The 17198-nt window shown below is 36.3% G+C and overlaps 1 protein-coding gene across 1 annotated transcript in view; it reads right to left on the bottom strand.

Annotated features, from left to right (window-relative positions):
* AFF4 (ALF transcription elongation factor 4) overlaps nucleotides 1-17198 on the bottom strand; it is a gene marked incomplete at its 3' end in the record, with an annotated part of 75655 nt that overhangs the window by 47466 nt on the left and 10991 nt on the right. Inside the window, exons 2-6 of the mRNA XM_079702637.1 lie at nucleotides 11230-11321; nucleotides 10634-10760; nucleotides 7456-8250; nucleotides 5399-5443; nucleotides 1213-1299 (exon numbers count right to left, since the gene is read on the bottom strand). Of these exons, the coding sequence (XP_079558763.1) occupies nucleotides 1213-1299; nucleotides 5399-5443; nucleotides 7456-8250; nucleotides 10634-10756 (1050 nt within the window). The 5' untranslated portion in view covers nucleotides 10757-10760; nucleotides 11230-11321. The remainder of the gene's footprint in view (nucleotides 1-1212; nucleotides 1300-5398; nucleotides 5444-7455; nucleotides 8251-10633; nucleotides 10761-11229; nucleotides 11322-17198) is intronic.

The following is a 17198-nucleotide window of genomic DNA, read 5'->3' as shown; positions in this document are numbered from 1 at the left end:
CTGCTGAAACTTACTCAGTGAAAGATGTAGCCCAAAAGGCAGAGGAAATAGGCCAATTCATCCACATAGAAGTTAAATGGACTAAAGATGATGAACCTCACTAGCAATCTGGAAATGGAATGCCATTTCCCACTCAAAAGACTGGAACTTAAAATAACAAATAGTGGTGTGCATGTAAGGAATAATAGAGAATACAAGTGGGAGTACTGACTAGTACAATCACTATGGAGGGGATTTGAGAGAATATATTAACTATATACTCTCAATATCCAACAATTATACTTCTTGCTCTTTACACAAAAGAAACTCATATGCACACAAGAAGGCATGAACGAAGTTATCCATTATAGCAAATGTTTACAATTTAACTTGGCAACAAGTTAAATACCAATGGGAAATGGCTAAATAAAGTAAGATATACTTATAAAATGGATGCAGTTAAAAGAACTGAAATACCTCTATATGTAATATATTATCTATATATAATCTCTCTCTATATATATATATAAAATAACATGAAAAAGTCTCTAAGACCTATTGCTGACTGATGAAAAATACAGTAGAATGTATCTGTACAGAAATTAAATGAGAAAATGCATGTATGTAACAATTACATTACATGTGTATGTAAATGCATATGAAAAGACTTGTAAACGTATGTATGAAGTAGCTCTGGTGAGAGATGTAGGAGACAGAATATGGGGAAGACTATTATTAGGGGTCCTGCCCAAACTTTCACAAGGAGAATATATTTTTGCATTATTTGTATAAGTATAAATTAATGTAAAAAAACCAAATCTGCTGATTTTAGATGAGCTTGGAACTGTTGTCTGAGGAACCTTTACCATATGACGTAAGTATGGTTGTTGTGTCCTCTGGAAAGGAGTTCCTCATACAAACAGTTTGGGAAGCCCTTATCATCTGTGGCCTAGAATATCATAATAGTTTGCAACAAACATTGATGACTTCTAAGTCTCTTTCCCATGTTGCCTCCAAAGATTTTCCAAGTATCTCTCAATCCAAGTTAATCTCGATTCTATGTTCTAGTTTTATTTTCTTCATAGTAATATCACTATCCAAACTTACCTATTTATTCACTTATTATCTATCTCCCACTAGAATGGGGATGGCAAGATAATTCTGAATTCACATGATTTTAGTCAAGCCATTTAGAGATTTCTTACAGTATAAAGACACACTTCATTTACTTACCTTAGTTGGAAAAGGAAATTTGGAAGGTTCGGTTTTGCATGGTGTATGAATAGCCGTTAGAGGGGGAGGCCATGAATGCGTCATCTCCTGAAATGTAATTATTACAGTTTGTTTTCAAGCAGGTCAAGGATAAAAATTATACAGCTAAAAACAAGATTTGTATTATAAATGCTGGTTTCATGATTGCTCCTCCAAAAGTATACATATTTAATCAATCAATATTAATTAAGCACAGTGTGTGCGAGGCACTATGGGGTAGGTAATAGGAAGATAAATAGTTTACACTCTCTGGCTTCAAGGAGCTTAGAGTTAAGATGGTAAGACCTGTGAACAGTTATAGAAATCAGCCTGTAATCAAACACAAGGCTAGTAAAATGCTACTGAGGAAGAGCCTTCTGTGGGAGTGGGAGGAAGAGAATAACAGTAAGAAAAGCAGCCAGCATTTACTGCGTACCTTTAATGGGCCAGATACTGTTATTTTACATGTTTGTAACTCAACTGGTCGTCATAATGACATTATGAAGTAGATACCGTTATTATCCTGACTCTATGTAGGACAAAACTGAAGCACAGAGATTAAGTTATTTACTCCAGGTCACACACTTAGTAAGTAATGGACGCAGAATTTGATCCTAGGTAGTCTGGCTACAGAGCCCATTCGCTGAAAGGAAATTTTGGTCAGGTGGAGGAAATAAGAAGAGAGCTATCAAAAGCACACAAGGAGGAAGACAGACAAGAAAGGCCATAGGTCTGATTTCATTCAATGCCTTCTGTCTAATCATATGCCAAGTATGTCCAAGTAGAGGTTTGGATACAATCACAATGTATATGTTAGAGAAGCAGGAGAGAGAGAGGTATCAGACTTAGAATAAGGAGGGAGTGTTTTATCTCTGGCATTTAGTTCAAAGTAAGCCATCAAGTAGTCTGAGAAAATACAATAAATTAAAGGTGATATAACTTTTAGGAATTTACCCTATAGCTATACCCGCAGTTATGTAAAGATACATATTCAAGGGGTTCACACTTTTAAAAAACGAAAACAACCTAAATATCCAACAACAAAGGATTAGATTACCAGACATTCATACAATGGAACACCAAGCAGACAGAAAAATGAGAAAGTTACCTACTGAAATAAAATGATATCCACAGTTACTGTTAAGTGGCAAATACAAATCATAGTGTATATCCTCGTAAATGCTTATCGATGAAAAAATCTCTGGAAGACAGTTAACAGTGGCTACCTCTGGACAACAGAATGACTGAAGGAGGAAGAGACAAGGGCACTTGATACAGCTTCTACCACTTGAATCTCCTGAAACAGCCACCTGCACTAAACTTGCTCTTTATCCTCTTACAAGGCTTTATTTTTTAATAGCATTTCACTTTCTGAAGTAATTGTATATAATTGATTATTTCCTACATCCTGCTCGAGACTGTCAGCTCAAAGGATGCAACATTATCACTATTATCACCACTATGTCCCTAGTACTTGACACACAGTAGGTACTCAATTAGTAAGCTTTGAATTAATACATCATTTTTTACAATAAACATATATTACTTTTAGATTAGAAAAACTCTTTTTCCTTTAAGTTCGTGATGGGGTTCCCAGAAACAATATGACTACAAATATCAAGAAAACAAGAAGGGGGACTTCCCTGGTGGCACAGTGGTTAAGAATCTGCCTGCCAATGCAGGGGACACGGGTTTGATTCCTGGTCTGGGAAGATCCCACATGCCGTGGAGCAACTAAGCTGATGCGCCACAACTACTGAGCCTGCGCTCTAGAGCCCATGCACTCTAGGGCCTGCATGCTGCAACTACTGAAGCCTGAGCACCTAGAGCCTGTGCTCCGCAACAAGAGAAGCCACCACGATGAGAAGCCCGCACACCATAATGAAGAGTAGCCCCTGCTCGCCACAACTAGAGAAAGCCTGCATACGGCAACAAAGACCCAACACAGCCAAAAAAAAGAAGAAGAAGAAAAATAAAGAAAACACGAAAGGAGTGTAAACCTGAACTTCCTTGCACGCTGTACATAGGGAAGGGAAAAGAAACAGAAACTCATATGCCCCAGGTTTTCAGTGTTGGCATTTTACACCTCAAATACCAAAATACTCTCAATAGAAAATCTATTTAACTCCCTACCATCAAATGACTGAGCACCTATTACACCCAAGGCCACGTGCCAAGTCCTGCATATACATAAAATGTGGAATAAATGGTCAGTAACATCAAAGATATAATTAAATATAAGAAAATCTAAGATTTCTTCCAGGTATTAAAGTGCCATGCATTTTTGAGGATTTAGGAGTAAAGATATATGCTCCCTTAAACTTTTTATGTACATGGCAACTGAAAAATGAATGCAATATGAGTTATGACTGTGGTCTGACGGCCTGATACAGGGGGAATAAGGATTTCAGTGGGATTCTAAGGAAAAAGAGAATCTATGTATAACTGAAGAGGAAGGAGAAACACATTCCATGAGAGTTTACTTTACAAAGATGAAAGAGCAAGAAAGTGTATGGCTTAGGGACACCAGTTTGGCAAAGTGGTCAATCAATAGTGCGAGAGGGTGAAACTGGCCTGTGGACAGCCTAACATTTAAAATGTTAAATTTGCACATTATTCTTTCTAGGGGCCTTAGAGAGCCACTGAAAACTTCTAAGAAGGATATCACTTTATGAAGACAAAGGATTAAAGCAAAGAATCTGGCAGCAATACAGAAGACAGATGAGCAGGGAGACTCTGGAGACAGAAAGGCAGAGTGAGGACTGTATATTACAATTACTGAAGCTCAAAGTGGCAGAAATAGAAATGAAGGAATGAACATTTTCAAGGAATTTTCAAAGTCCACATGAAGTTTTTGTGATTAAATAGAACATGAGAGAAAGAAGTGGAAAATAACTAGGATTCTACACTTATAAGCAAGGGAGAATGGTGATACTACTAACAGAAGTTAACTCTGATAAATACAGCTTTAGACATGTTGAGTCTGAAGAAGCAGGGAGAAATCCAAATGGAGACCCGGCTAAGAAGCAATTAAGAGACACAAAGCAAAACCCAAAGGAGGCCAAAGCAGGAAAGACTGAATAGCTGTCTAACAGATAAATCCCAAAGGATGGAGGAAAATCACATCAAAGAGGAGAAAGAAAAGAGGAGAGGCTAGACAATGCACCCATATTTAAGAGATAAGAAAAGACACAAGTGTTCCCAAAGGGCAGAGAATGTGAGACAAGAAAGGAGTGCGGAAAATAAAAACAGTGAAGCATAACAACAGTCAAGGAAGAAAGAATGATGTTTTCTGAAGAAAAAAATAAAAATTCTTCAAAACAGCAGAAAGAACTCAAATGAAACCTCTGATGACATGGAAGATAATGACCTTGGAGAAACAAGTTCACAGAATGGTAGAAGTAAAAGCGATTTTAGCAGGCTAAAGGAAGGAAGGAGAAAATAAAGTGGAAGCAGCCAATGCACGTAGTCTTTCAAAAGTATCCATAGTGAAATACAAGTACAGACACAAAAATTCAAGAGTGTACACAAAAAATACAATTAATATGTGACTGATGGTTTTTGTCTATTGAGCCAAAAGCAGTCACTGTCACTCAGTTCACTGGACTTTCTCTTCTTCCAAAGGACAACGTTTTCTTTTCCCAACAGAAGAATGTACTCTTTGGTCATGTGTCAAGTTTAAACATATTCCATTAAACACTCAAAATGTGTAGTATTCAGAGAAGATCTTCCATCGTAGGATTTGACCAGTATATACAGATAAACTACAAAGCAAGCTATTTTCAACACAATGGTTTGACTGATAACTACTGAGATTTTTAGTACTTCAAATTATTAACCGATAAACCTGAGAAGGTACAGTTTATATTTGGTTTCTTCCTCTTTTCAAAGCAAGCTGTTAAGACTAGTTTGTTTTTACTTACAAAACAAAAAAACAAACCAAAAAACCCCAGCTTTTTGAGGGCAAATAGTAAACAAACCAAGTGATTTAGAACTTAAGTATGAATATAAGTAGAACAGAGTCAGTTACTTTTGATGGCCATAATCAGGTTATACATGTAAGCTATCTGCTGCAGTTTCAGATACTTTGTGAAATACAAGAAGGAGGGTAAGAGGGTAGCAAAGCATCATAATTAAAGAGACTAAAACTATTTTTTTTAAAACTTACTTTAAGAATTTCATCCACACAGCTCACATCACCAGAAGCAGATGCCTAAAGAAAGAGGAAAAGAAACACACATTAGATCTGGAGTCATTTCTTATTAGATTTGCTTTAACATTATTAGAAATGAGATTAAAATTAAAGGCATATTTAGTATCCCACTACTTTAAGTCAGAACACTAATTAGAATCTTTGGACTAATTTCCTTAAATACAAATTTTCAAGCACTAAAAAAATTTTAATCACCAAGCTGTACATGACCAGAAGAACTTTATATTAAAAAAATTTTTTTAATTAATTAATTTATCTTTGGCTGCGTTGGGTGTTCGTTGCTGCATGCAGGCTTTCTCTAGTTGCGGCGAGTGGGGGCTGCTCTTCGTTGCAGTGCGCAGGCTTCTCATTGTCATGGCTTCTCTTGTTGCAGAGCACGGGCTTGAGGCATGCAGTCTTCAGTAGTTGTGGCAGGCGGGCTTGGTAGTTGTGGCACACGGGCTCTAGAGCGCAGGCTCAATAGTTGTGGCGCACGGGCTTAGTTGTTCCGCGTCATGTGGGATCTTCCCAAGACCAGGGCTCGACCCGTGTCCCCTGCATTGGCAGGCGGATTCTTAACCACTGAGCCACCAGGAAAGTCCCAAGATAAGATTTTTTTAAAAAAATGTTAAGGACTTCCCTGGTGGCGCAGTGGTTGAGTCCGCCTGCCAATGCAGGGGACACGGGTCAAGCCCTGGTCCGGGAAGATCCCACATGACGCGCAACAACTAAGCCCGTGCGCCACAACTATTGAGCCTGCGCTCTAGAGCCCATGTGCAACAACTACTGAGGCTACACGCCTAGAGCCCATGCTCCAAAACAAGAGAAGCCACCACAATGAGAAGCCCGTGCACCGCAACAAGAGTAGCCCTGGCTCGCAGCAACAAAGACCCAACGCAGCCAAAAAAAGAAAAAGAAATCTTATCTTTCTTACACTTGGATTAGAAATAATTTTTAAAATGTACTTTTTTCAGGTGAACAATTTGTCAAAAATTTAAAAGCTGGTTTATATACAAAATATACCATGGTACTGAGATCATCATTTCACATAAATAACAAACAGAATAAAACGAATATTATTGAAAGATTAGTTGTCTGGAACATGCTGGACATTTTACATAGTATTTCTTAAATCTCAAAAGTTAATTTTATTCTGAAGTACAAACAGGAACTGGAGAGCTACAGTGAAGTCTAACTCTAAGGATCATGTTATACTGTTTGAAGAAAGAACAAGTTACCACTTTACTGTTCTCTTGAGAGGAGTAATTAGATGACAAATGCTACAAACAATGAGTTTCCCAAGGCCACAAGAAAGATTTTAAAATGTCCTTAAGACAGCATTTTACCTATTCCTGATCTCTTCCCCCACCGTTTTAAGCTATGATTTTCAGCTACTGATATTACTTAAAATATTTTTTATTGCAAAAACTAGATTAAAAGATAAAATTTCAGCTATTCCACAACGAATGCTCACTTCTTTGGTTATTCTGAATAGCATGTTTTGGTATGTAGTTATAAATACTGTAAATTTCAAACCACCACTATGCCTGGAGAAGCTGCCTCAAACCTTTAAGCGTAACCAGAGAAAAGGATCATGGCATCCAAACCATAAAACATTACCATCTTCATGTACCCCAAAAAGTTCTAACATTCACCGCAACGAACCATGCCCACATCTCATTGATGATTATCACAATGAGAACAGAAGTAATTTTTTTTAAAACAAAAGAACACAAGATGTATTATTCCATAAAATCAAAATGAGGAAATCTAAGGTATTGATAGACCATGTTTTAATTCTATAACTGACTTGTCATTTTAATATTTGAGAACAGTGAATGACATTTTCTCTACTGCTCAAGAGGGGTAGCTAAGAGCTCTACGGATTCACTTGGGAGTCAATCACAAGTCTTTCCTTAAACTTTTACATTCCTTACTATTAAGACAAAGAGACAGTTCAAGTTCAAACATAATTTCAGGGTGAATTGCTTCATATAGTTACAATGTTAAAAAGCTCTAAATGTGTGACTTACATCCAATGGTTGGGAAGGTATTTTCAGCTTGGTGAGATGAGCTTTGCTGCTGGGCTTTAGTTCAGTCATACTGTTGCCATGAGATTGGCTGCTGTAGTGTTCAGAGGGCAGTTTTGGTTCCATGGATTCCTGTCCATCCATAGGCCGCACATAGGCAGTGGGTTTCTGTAACATTGAACTGGACTTTGACATCAATGAAGGTGGGAAAGACTGATTTGAGTGCTGCCCACTTGAAAAAGGTACACGGGAAGGAGAATCCCAGTTAGCATCAGGGTCCCGAGGTGATTTGGAACGCTGATGTTCCTTGCTATGGTGATCATTCCCATGAGACCTGGAATGACTGGAGCTTAATGAAGAAACAGCCTGGGGTTTTCCAGGGCTGGAAGAGCGTGATTTGGAGTGTTCTGATCCATGCTGGCCTTTTTTCCGGCTACTGCTCCCACCACTGCTGTATGAGTCACGGTCATGCCTCTGGCCACTGCTATTAGCGCCACTGCTGGCACCTGCACTGGCCCGCTGGCTACTGTGTCCACTCTGTAAGCCTGAGGACCGTTTCTGAGACTGAGAAGTGCTGGGTGCAGGTCCTACTGGAGTCCATTTGCTACTCTGATGAGAGCTCCCATGTCTCTGTTCAAAGAAATTTGGGTTAGATTTTTCATCTGCTGTCGGCGGTACTGTAGTCTTGGGAATTGCAACAAGCTTTGGTATAGATCTGTCTCCTATGAAATCCTTCATTTCATCGTAGTTTCCAAGCATACTCTGAATACGACTTGAGAGCTTATCTTCTTTGCTAGTCTACAAAAAAAATTGTAAAATAAAATTATAAAATTAGCAAAACTAGAATTAAAAGATGCTTCTAAACTAACTTTACAAACTTCAAATGGAACGGGACTTTTCAAAAGGAAGTCTCATCTCATATCTTAAGGTTAAAATCTCAAAACAAACTCCAAATACATATATTTTTTATGGTGAAAAAAATGAACTGAAGGTGAAAAACCTTCATGTTAAAACACAAATATCCTAGAGGACACTGAGAAATATACACAATAGACTACAGTAGATGTTTTAAAAATCCAAATTTCACCAATAAATATATTGGAACAGTAGTAAAATCTTTTGAAGAGCAGGAAAATTATGCCTTTATGTAATTAAGTTCCAAGTCACAGATTAGCCAATACGCACATTTTAGCAGTCTAGGAAAACATCATATTCCTTATAATTCAATGTTATAATTAGAGGCAGAAATAAAAACTTAGTTAAACAAGTTATACGCAAATGACTTTTTATAATTCCTTCTTTTACTGTGACTCAACAAGTTAATAAAAATCAACAACAAATTAAGCATGGAAAATCCAGTAATAAAGTTTTAAATCTTGACTATTAATTCTGACCATCAAATGCTCCAACATTTGAAGTCAATAATACATACTTTAAGTTTCAAGAATTATTCTTGAATAATAAGGTCCAAGATGTCTACAAGCTTTAGGACTCTTTTGTCAGCATATACATGAAAGAAAAAAAGTTGACTGATTACATTAAAAGGGAAATCAACACTTTGAAACAAACAGAAAAGCCTGAACCACCACTATTTATTTTGAGGTTGGCAGGAATCAGTAATGACTTTAGATTATTTGAAAATCAATCTGAGAGGTAAATCTACAGCAATTTATTGACAACATCAAGATCAGAAATCAAATCCAATTCATTACAATGTAATTACAAAATAAGTTGTAGTATGATTCAAAGATTCTGGACCAAACTCCTGCTTTTTTCAAAATGTCTTTTATCCCAAAGTTTTGTGTTACACTCATAAATGATGTCAGTATAACTGCCCTTCATTGGACAATCCTTATAAGCTCTGAATAAATGTTTTTTTATATAGCTCCCAAATGGTTTCTACAAACACCAAATGTTATAAGGGTAAACCCAGGATATGTCGTTACATTTGTATTTCATCAGAAAAAAGTCTAACACACTCTCAATCTCATACTATAAAGCCAACAATGGTCACTAGCGCTGCAATACATAGTATTACAACTATTATACACAGTACAAGCCTTTAAATTATAATAATACTTCCAATGAAATCCAAAGCCAAATCAAACATAAGAGAGACATGTGTGGCCACTACAGCTACAACAGAGTCATCAGATTCAGTGTTTTATGTAATCCCAAATCAAGTACCATGATAGTTTAAAATAAAAAAAAAGCAATTAGTTCAATTTATTGAACATGTCTGATAACATGTTTTAATCTAAATTTGATATTGTTAATTAAGCATTAAACATATAGAAAATCAGAGAATTTAGTATATGATAACAGAAAAAGAATCAGATTGATGCTGAAGACACATTTATTCAAACTTAACTAATAATCACTGAAACTTAGTAAACTAAGTAAGCAAATGGCAAGAAATAGGGAGAAACAAAAGAATCTATGAAATATTTGTCTTTGATGTTATACCCAAATAGCCAAGGAAACAGCAGACAATGCATAGTGATTCACAAACTTTTAATTTAATTCAAGGCTCAGAAAGGTGAAATGCCTGCTCAGGGTTAGTGGTAGAGCCAGGAATACAGATATGAATGTTTGAGCTACTCCAGACCATATTTCAAGAGTATAGGGTAGGGCTTCCCTGGTGGCGCAGTGGTTGAGAGTCCGCCTGCCGATGCAGGGGACGTGCGTTCGTGCCCCGGTCTGGGAAGATCCCACATGCCGCGGAGCGGCTGGGCCCGTGAGCCATGGCCGCTGAGCCTGCGCGTCCGGAGCCTGTGCTCCGCAACGGGAGACGCCACAACAGTGAGAGGCCCACGTACAGCAACAAAAAAAAAAAAAAAAAAAAAAAAGAGTATAGGGTAGCAATGGGGGTGGGGGTGGGGGGTTGTGAGGATGACTTTAGGGTACTAGTGATGCTGTAGTTCTTGATTTGGGTACTAATTATGTGAGGTTGCTCATGTGGTGAAAATTCTTTCATTTGTAACACTTACTTTGTGTGCTTTTCCATAGTATGTTATACTGCAATGAAAAGTTTACACCAAAAAAGTATATTCTGAGAAAAGGAAAAACTGTTAAAAGGTGTAACATAATAACCCTTTCTAATATAAAAACTCAAGTTTAAAAATTTTAAAAACAAAAAATGTTATGTTACAGGGGAAAAAACATTCAACGGACAACTTACAACTTTGTATGGCTCAGCAAAGAGAGGAGAGCTAGGTGGGAAGGCGTCGTCCCCCTGCTGAATTTCTTGATTCCGCCTTTCCCGTTCTTTCATACGCAGCACATTCCGGTCTTCACGGTTCATGTTGCTATGAAGAGAAACACAATCTTTACATCACAAAAAGAAAAGGAAAAATTAAATGTTCTGTACTCATTTTGTCAGTTTAACGCTTCAATCGGAGATTCCCTTTCAACTTTCAAGTAATAACAGGCATTAGTACTGAAGCTGGGTTTTGGCAACGGTTTTATCAACTAAACCGACAGTGTCTTCCACAACTATCCAGACAGGAAACACTAGCCCAGAATATTAGGATCCACCCCACTGAAATACTTAACCTTATGAATTTTTAAGTGTTCTGCTAGCTAAAAGTCAACTAAAACTTCTATATTCAGAGGGAAAGTAGTACTTAAACCCATAATTCTTAATATTTCCTATAAGCCTTCTATGGCTTCCTCTTCAGAAATCTAGCTATCCTTTGCCATTAGAGGCATACAACCCACTCCCACCTACCACCCTCTCCCCCCAGGGTCCAGTGCTTTTCTCTACTTTGCATCTACCTTATCTTGATTTCTTTTTGTCCCAAACACAGCTTCCTTGGTGTCCATCCTTATGGCAGTTTGACCTCAGCTTTGCTGTTGCTCTAGATTCCCTAAAAAACGACATTTCTGCTCTAAATACATTAATATTTCAATTAGCACCTCAATAAATGGCAAAACTGAGGCTTTCAGCAATAGAATCTAAAATTAACTTGGGTTAGTAACAGTAGTCGAAATTGTATGGAAAAAGAAAAAGTCTTTGGGGAGAAAGGGTAAATGAGGGTGTCATTTCTATAATCATGACAGTATGTTGTCATACTGTTGTCACTAAGAACAAACCAAGGAAAATAGTTTATTTATAGCAGCAGGAATTTTGGTTAGATAATGAAAAATGTTGTCAACACACTCTTCCCAGGAGATAGTTTTAATCAATTGTCCTGGTTATGTTTTGTTTTGTTTTGAAAGTCCTGTTGGAGGCCAAAGGGAAAAAACAGGTTATACTGTGGAGTATTTCCAGCCTTAGGATTCATAAATCAAATCAAATCAGAAAATTAAAGTCAATCAAGACTGGGGGAAACTATAATCATAAAATGAGAATGGACAGCAAAACCAATATATTCTTGAGGACTTTTTTAAGTACAAATAAACATTCAAAGATAAAACATCCTGATTAGTTTAATATCATGCAAATAAAGCAATTTCATGTTTAAAAAAATGTTCTAAGTGTCCAAATGTGTATTCAAGTTCTTTCTTATATGCACAATTTTCTAATAAATTTATAAGAGAACATAAACTATTTTGAGGTTATGGAAATAGTGTGTGCTTGCTTTGGTCTCCCATCAGAACCACATAAAGTATTTGATTCTTTCTTTAATAAATACCATAAAACATCTACACTTTGGTACTCAAAAATAAAAACAAAGAACATTTATTATCCTCCAGCACACTTGAACCAACTAATAACTGTATATCACCAACAATCAGGTTTCAAATAGACCTCTAGAGCTATGGTGCTGCAACATACAAACTTATCTGTATCTGTTAGGGTCTATGTTAATGACCAATTTCCTTATGTTTCCCTAAATTTAATTCTTGAAAGATCAGAAAACAACAGAAATGCCTTATTTAAACTATGATTTAATTTTATGTATTCAACAGCACTAAAATAATCATGCAAGAAACACGTGAACATTTACTTCAAAAACGGACGATTCCCACAATAAAATTCCTCCTATAATTCAATAAAACCTTTTCTTAAACAATAAGTCATCACACTGAATATTTCCTCTTTTAAACAAGGCTGCCAAGAAGCTCATAATGAAATTAAATGATTATAAGAACTATAAGAACTAATATTAAGTTCTATAAGCTTATAGAACTATAAGCTTATATAGAACTATATAAGCTTATAAGAACTAATATTCTAGTTGTAGCTCTTATTCTCTAATTTTTTTCTGATTTGACTTATTTTCACATCTAATATGTCAGTTCTATTTTTTTCTCCTGTGTCTTTCAACATCAGTATCTCTGCCTAAAATAAAGTTTTCCCCAAAGCAGTAATTCCAGTAATTCCACTTGAGCTGCCCTAAAATTATTATGAAATTTAAGTATGACTCAATTTGAATTATATCTCTGTTTGTAAAGGCAAAACTATATTCCTCAGGACATCTGCAACTGTACTGAAACAGGATTCAGTAAAAAATAACAAATTGCTGTATCATAACAAAATCTGACTACTAGATAAAATAATTTTTAAAAGAAAATTAGCAAGTAGAAAGGAGGTTCTCCATCTAAGATTTTTAATTACTTAAGGTAAATTGTTTAAGTACCCATCCGGTACTTATTTTAAGTTGATATATTAATAACAAACAAATTTTTCTTTCAGTTTTACTGAGGTATAATTAATATACAGCACTGTACAAGTTTAAGGTGTACAGTATAATGATTTGATATATATCATGAAGTGATCATAACAGTAAGTTTAGTGAACATCCATCATCTCATATAGATACAGAATTAAAGAAATAGAAAAAAATTATTTTTCTTGTGATAACTAATAATTTACTCTCAACTTTCATATAAAATATACAGCACTGTTAATTTTATTAATCATGTTGTACAGTACCTCCCTAGTACTTATTTATAACTGGAAGTTTGTACCTTTTGACTGCCTTCATCTGATTCCCCGGACCCCGACCCCAAGCCCCCCAGTCTCTGGTAACCACAAGTCAGATCTCTTTTTCTGAGTTTGTTTTTGAAGTACAATTGACCTACAACACTATGTTAGTTCCTGTTACACAACATAGTGATTTGATATTTCTATACATTTGAAACTGATCACCACAATGAATCTAGCTAAGATATGTCACCATACAAAGATATTACATAGTTATGACCATATTCTCCACACTGTATATTTCAAACCCTTGACTCATTTACTTTGCAGCTGGAGTTTGTACCTCTTAATCTCCCTCACCTGTTTCTTTCCTCCCCCCCCCCAACCCGCAATCCCTTCCCTCTGGCAACCACCTGTTTGTTCTCCGTATCTAAAACTGTTTCTGTTTTGTTGTGTTTGTTTGTTTTTTAAGATTCCACATATAAGTGAAATCATACAGTATTTGTCTTTCTCTAATTTATTTCACTTAGCATAATACCTTCTAGGTCCATCCATATTGTTGCAAATTGCACAATTTCACATTCTTTGTTATGGCTGAGTAATTTTCCATTACAAATATTTATAAATCACATCTTCTTTATCCATTCATCTACTGAGGGGAACTTCAGTTGCTTCCATATCTTGGCTATTGTAAATAATGTTGCAATGAACATAAGGGTGCACATATCTCAAGTGTTTTTGTTTTCTTCAGGTAAATACCCAGGAGTGGAATTGCTGGATCATATGGCAGTTCTATTTTTAATTTTTTGAGGAATCTCCATATTGTCTTCCTTAGTGGCTACACCAATTTACATTGCCACCAACAGTGCAGAAGGGTTCTCTTTCCTCTACATCCTCCCCAACACTTTTTATTTGTTGTCTTTTGATAATGGCTATTGTGTGTGAGGTGACATCTCATTGTGGTTTTGATGTGCATTTCCCTGATGACTAACGATGCTGAGGATCTCTCCTGTGCCTCTTGGCCATCTATATGTTTTCCTTGGAAAAATGTCTACAGATCCTCTGGCCATTTTTCAATTGGGCTGTTTGTGTTTCTTATGTTGAGCTGTATGAGTTCTTTTACATTTTGGATATTAACCACTCATCTGACAGAGCATTTGGAAATATCTTCTCCCACTCAGTAGGCAGCTTTTCATTTTGATGATGTTTCCTTCACTGTGCAAAAGCTTTCTAGTTTCACACAGTCCCATTTGTTCATTTTTGCTTTTGTTTCCCTTGCCTGAGGGAATATATCAAAAAATATTACTAAGACCAATGTCAAAGAGCATACTATGTTTTCTTCTAGGAGTTTTATGGTTTCAGGTCTTACATTTAAGTCTTTAATTCATTTTGCATTTATTTTTGTACATGGTGTTAGAAAGTAGTCCTGTTTGACTCTTTTGCATATAGCTGTCCAGTTTTCCCAACACCATTTACTGAAGAGGGTGTATTTCCCTCATTGTATATTCTTGTCTCCTTTGTCATAGTTTAATTGCTCATGTACGTATGAGTTCATTTCTGAGCTCTCTGTTCTGTTCCACTGACCTATATGTCTTTTTGTGCCAGTACCATACTGTTTCGATAGCTGTAGATTTGTAGTATGGTTTGAAATCGGGGGACATGATACATACAGCTTTGTTCTTCTTTCTCAAGACTGTTTTGGCCATTCAAGGTCTTTTCTATTTCCATACAAATTTTAAAATTATTTGTTCTAGTTCTGTGAAAAGTGCCACTTGTATTTTGATAGAAATTGCATTGAATCTGTACATTGCCTTGGGTGGTATGGTCATTTTAATAACATTAATTCTCTTAATTCATGAACACGTTATCTCTTTCCATCTATTTGTACCATCTTCAATTTCTTTCATCAGTGCCTTATAGTTTTCCAAATACAGATCCTTTACCTTAGTTAGGTTTACTCCCAGGTATTTTATTCTTTTTGATGCAATTGTAAATAGGATTATTTTCATAGTTCATTGTTAGTGTATAGAAATGCAACAGATTTCTGTATAATAATTTTTTATCCTGCACCTTTACTGAATTCACTGATGAGCTCTAGTAGCTTTTCGGTGATGTCTTTAGAATTTTCTATTTATAGTATCATGTCACCTGCAAACAGTGACAGTTTTTACTTCTTCTTTTCCAATTTGGATTCATTTCTTTTTCTTACCTGTTTGCTGTGGCTAGAACTTCCAATACTATGGTGAATAAAAATGGCAAAAGTAGATATCCTTATCTTGTTCCTGATCTTAAGAGGAAATGCTTTCAGCTTTTCACCATTATGTTGTTAGCTGCAGGCTTATCATATACGGCCTTTATTATGTTGAGGTATGTTCCCTCTAAACCCACTTTGTGGAGAGCTTTTTATCATAAATGGACACTAAATTCTGTCTGAGGCTTTTTCTGCATCTATTGAAATGATCATATAATTTTTATTCTTCAGTTTGTTAATGTGTATAACACTGATTGATTTTCAGATGTGGAACCACCCCCTTGAACCTCTGACATAAATCCCACTTGATCATGGTGTATTATTCTTCTAATGTATTATTGAATCCAGTTTGCTAACATTTTGTTGAAGATTTTTGTATCTACATTCATCAGTGATACTGGTCTGTAATTTTCTTTTTTTGTGTTGTCTGTGCCTGTATCAAGGTAATGCTGGACTCAAAGAATGAGTTTGGAAATACTCCTTCCTTTGCAATCTTTTGGAACAGTTTGAGAATGACAGGTGTTAACTCTTCTCTAAATGTTTGGTAGGATTCTCCTGTGAAGCCATCTGGTCCTATACTTTTGTTCATTGGGACTTTTTAAATTATTGATACAACTTCATTACTGGTAATTGGTCTGTTCATATTTTCTATTTCTTCCCAATTCAGTAAAATTCAAAACAGTTTTAAATGAAATCCTAGGGACAAAAAGAAATGCAAAGAAATATCTGCAACTTTAGTTGGTTGGTTGTTGGTAAAGATAATGGTGTAGCAATTTTACTGCTACAAGACTGAACAAATAAGTAAATGTAAACATCCTGAAACTTTTAGAGAACCAGGGACCTTACTATGGGAAAACAGATACAAATATAGAGTGGAATAAGAAGAAAAAGAACCTTTGGGGATTAGAAAGTAGTACTATGAACTCATGCTTATATTAAAAATAAATTATATCTAAGTATATATACACACATATACATATATATACACACACATATGGTGTCTCTAGCTCCATCCACTGAAAGAGTCTAGAAGCAGTGACAATCTGGTAGAAAGAAGCACCCTCAGCAACCAAATTTTGTTTTCTTTTTTTTTTTTTTGCGGTACGCGGGCCTCTCACTGTTGTGGCCTCTCCCGTTGCGGAGCACAGGCTCCGGACGCGCAGGCTCAGCAGCCATGGCTCACGGGCCCAGCCGCTCCACGGCATGTGGGATCCTCCCGGACCGGGGCACAAACCCGCGTCCCCTGCATCGGCAGGTGGACCCTCAACCACTGCGCCACCAGGGAAGCCCCCAAATTTTGTTTTCTAATATCATTCCCTGCTAAAATGGAACAGGACTTCTTCGGGAAATAGATAATTCCAGAGCTATAGCAAGGAAGGTAAAAAGTGAGCCTAAAGTATCTTGTTGTAACAGTAAGAAAATGCTCAAAAACAGATGGAGACATATCAAAAGGACACAAGAACCAGCTTGAAGGGGCTCTCACTGGTCAAATTTTAAAACATGAGCATCACAATGAACAAGCAACGGAATATAACAAATTGAATAAAAAAAGAATCCCTGAGAACTATACCCAATATCTTGTAAAAACCTATAATGGAATATAATCCTCAAAAAAGCCAGAAT

Source organism: Hyperoodon ampullatus (assembly GCF_949752795.1).
Source record: "Hyperoodon ampullatus genome assembly, chromosome: 4".
NCBI lineage: Eukaryota > Metazoa > Chordata > Mammalia > Artiodactyla > Ziphiidae > Hyperoodon > Hyperoodon ampullatus.
The sequence above is the reverse complement of the archived record's forward strand: the minus strand, read 5'-3'. Positions and strand labels throughout refer to the sequence as shown.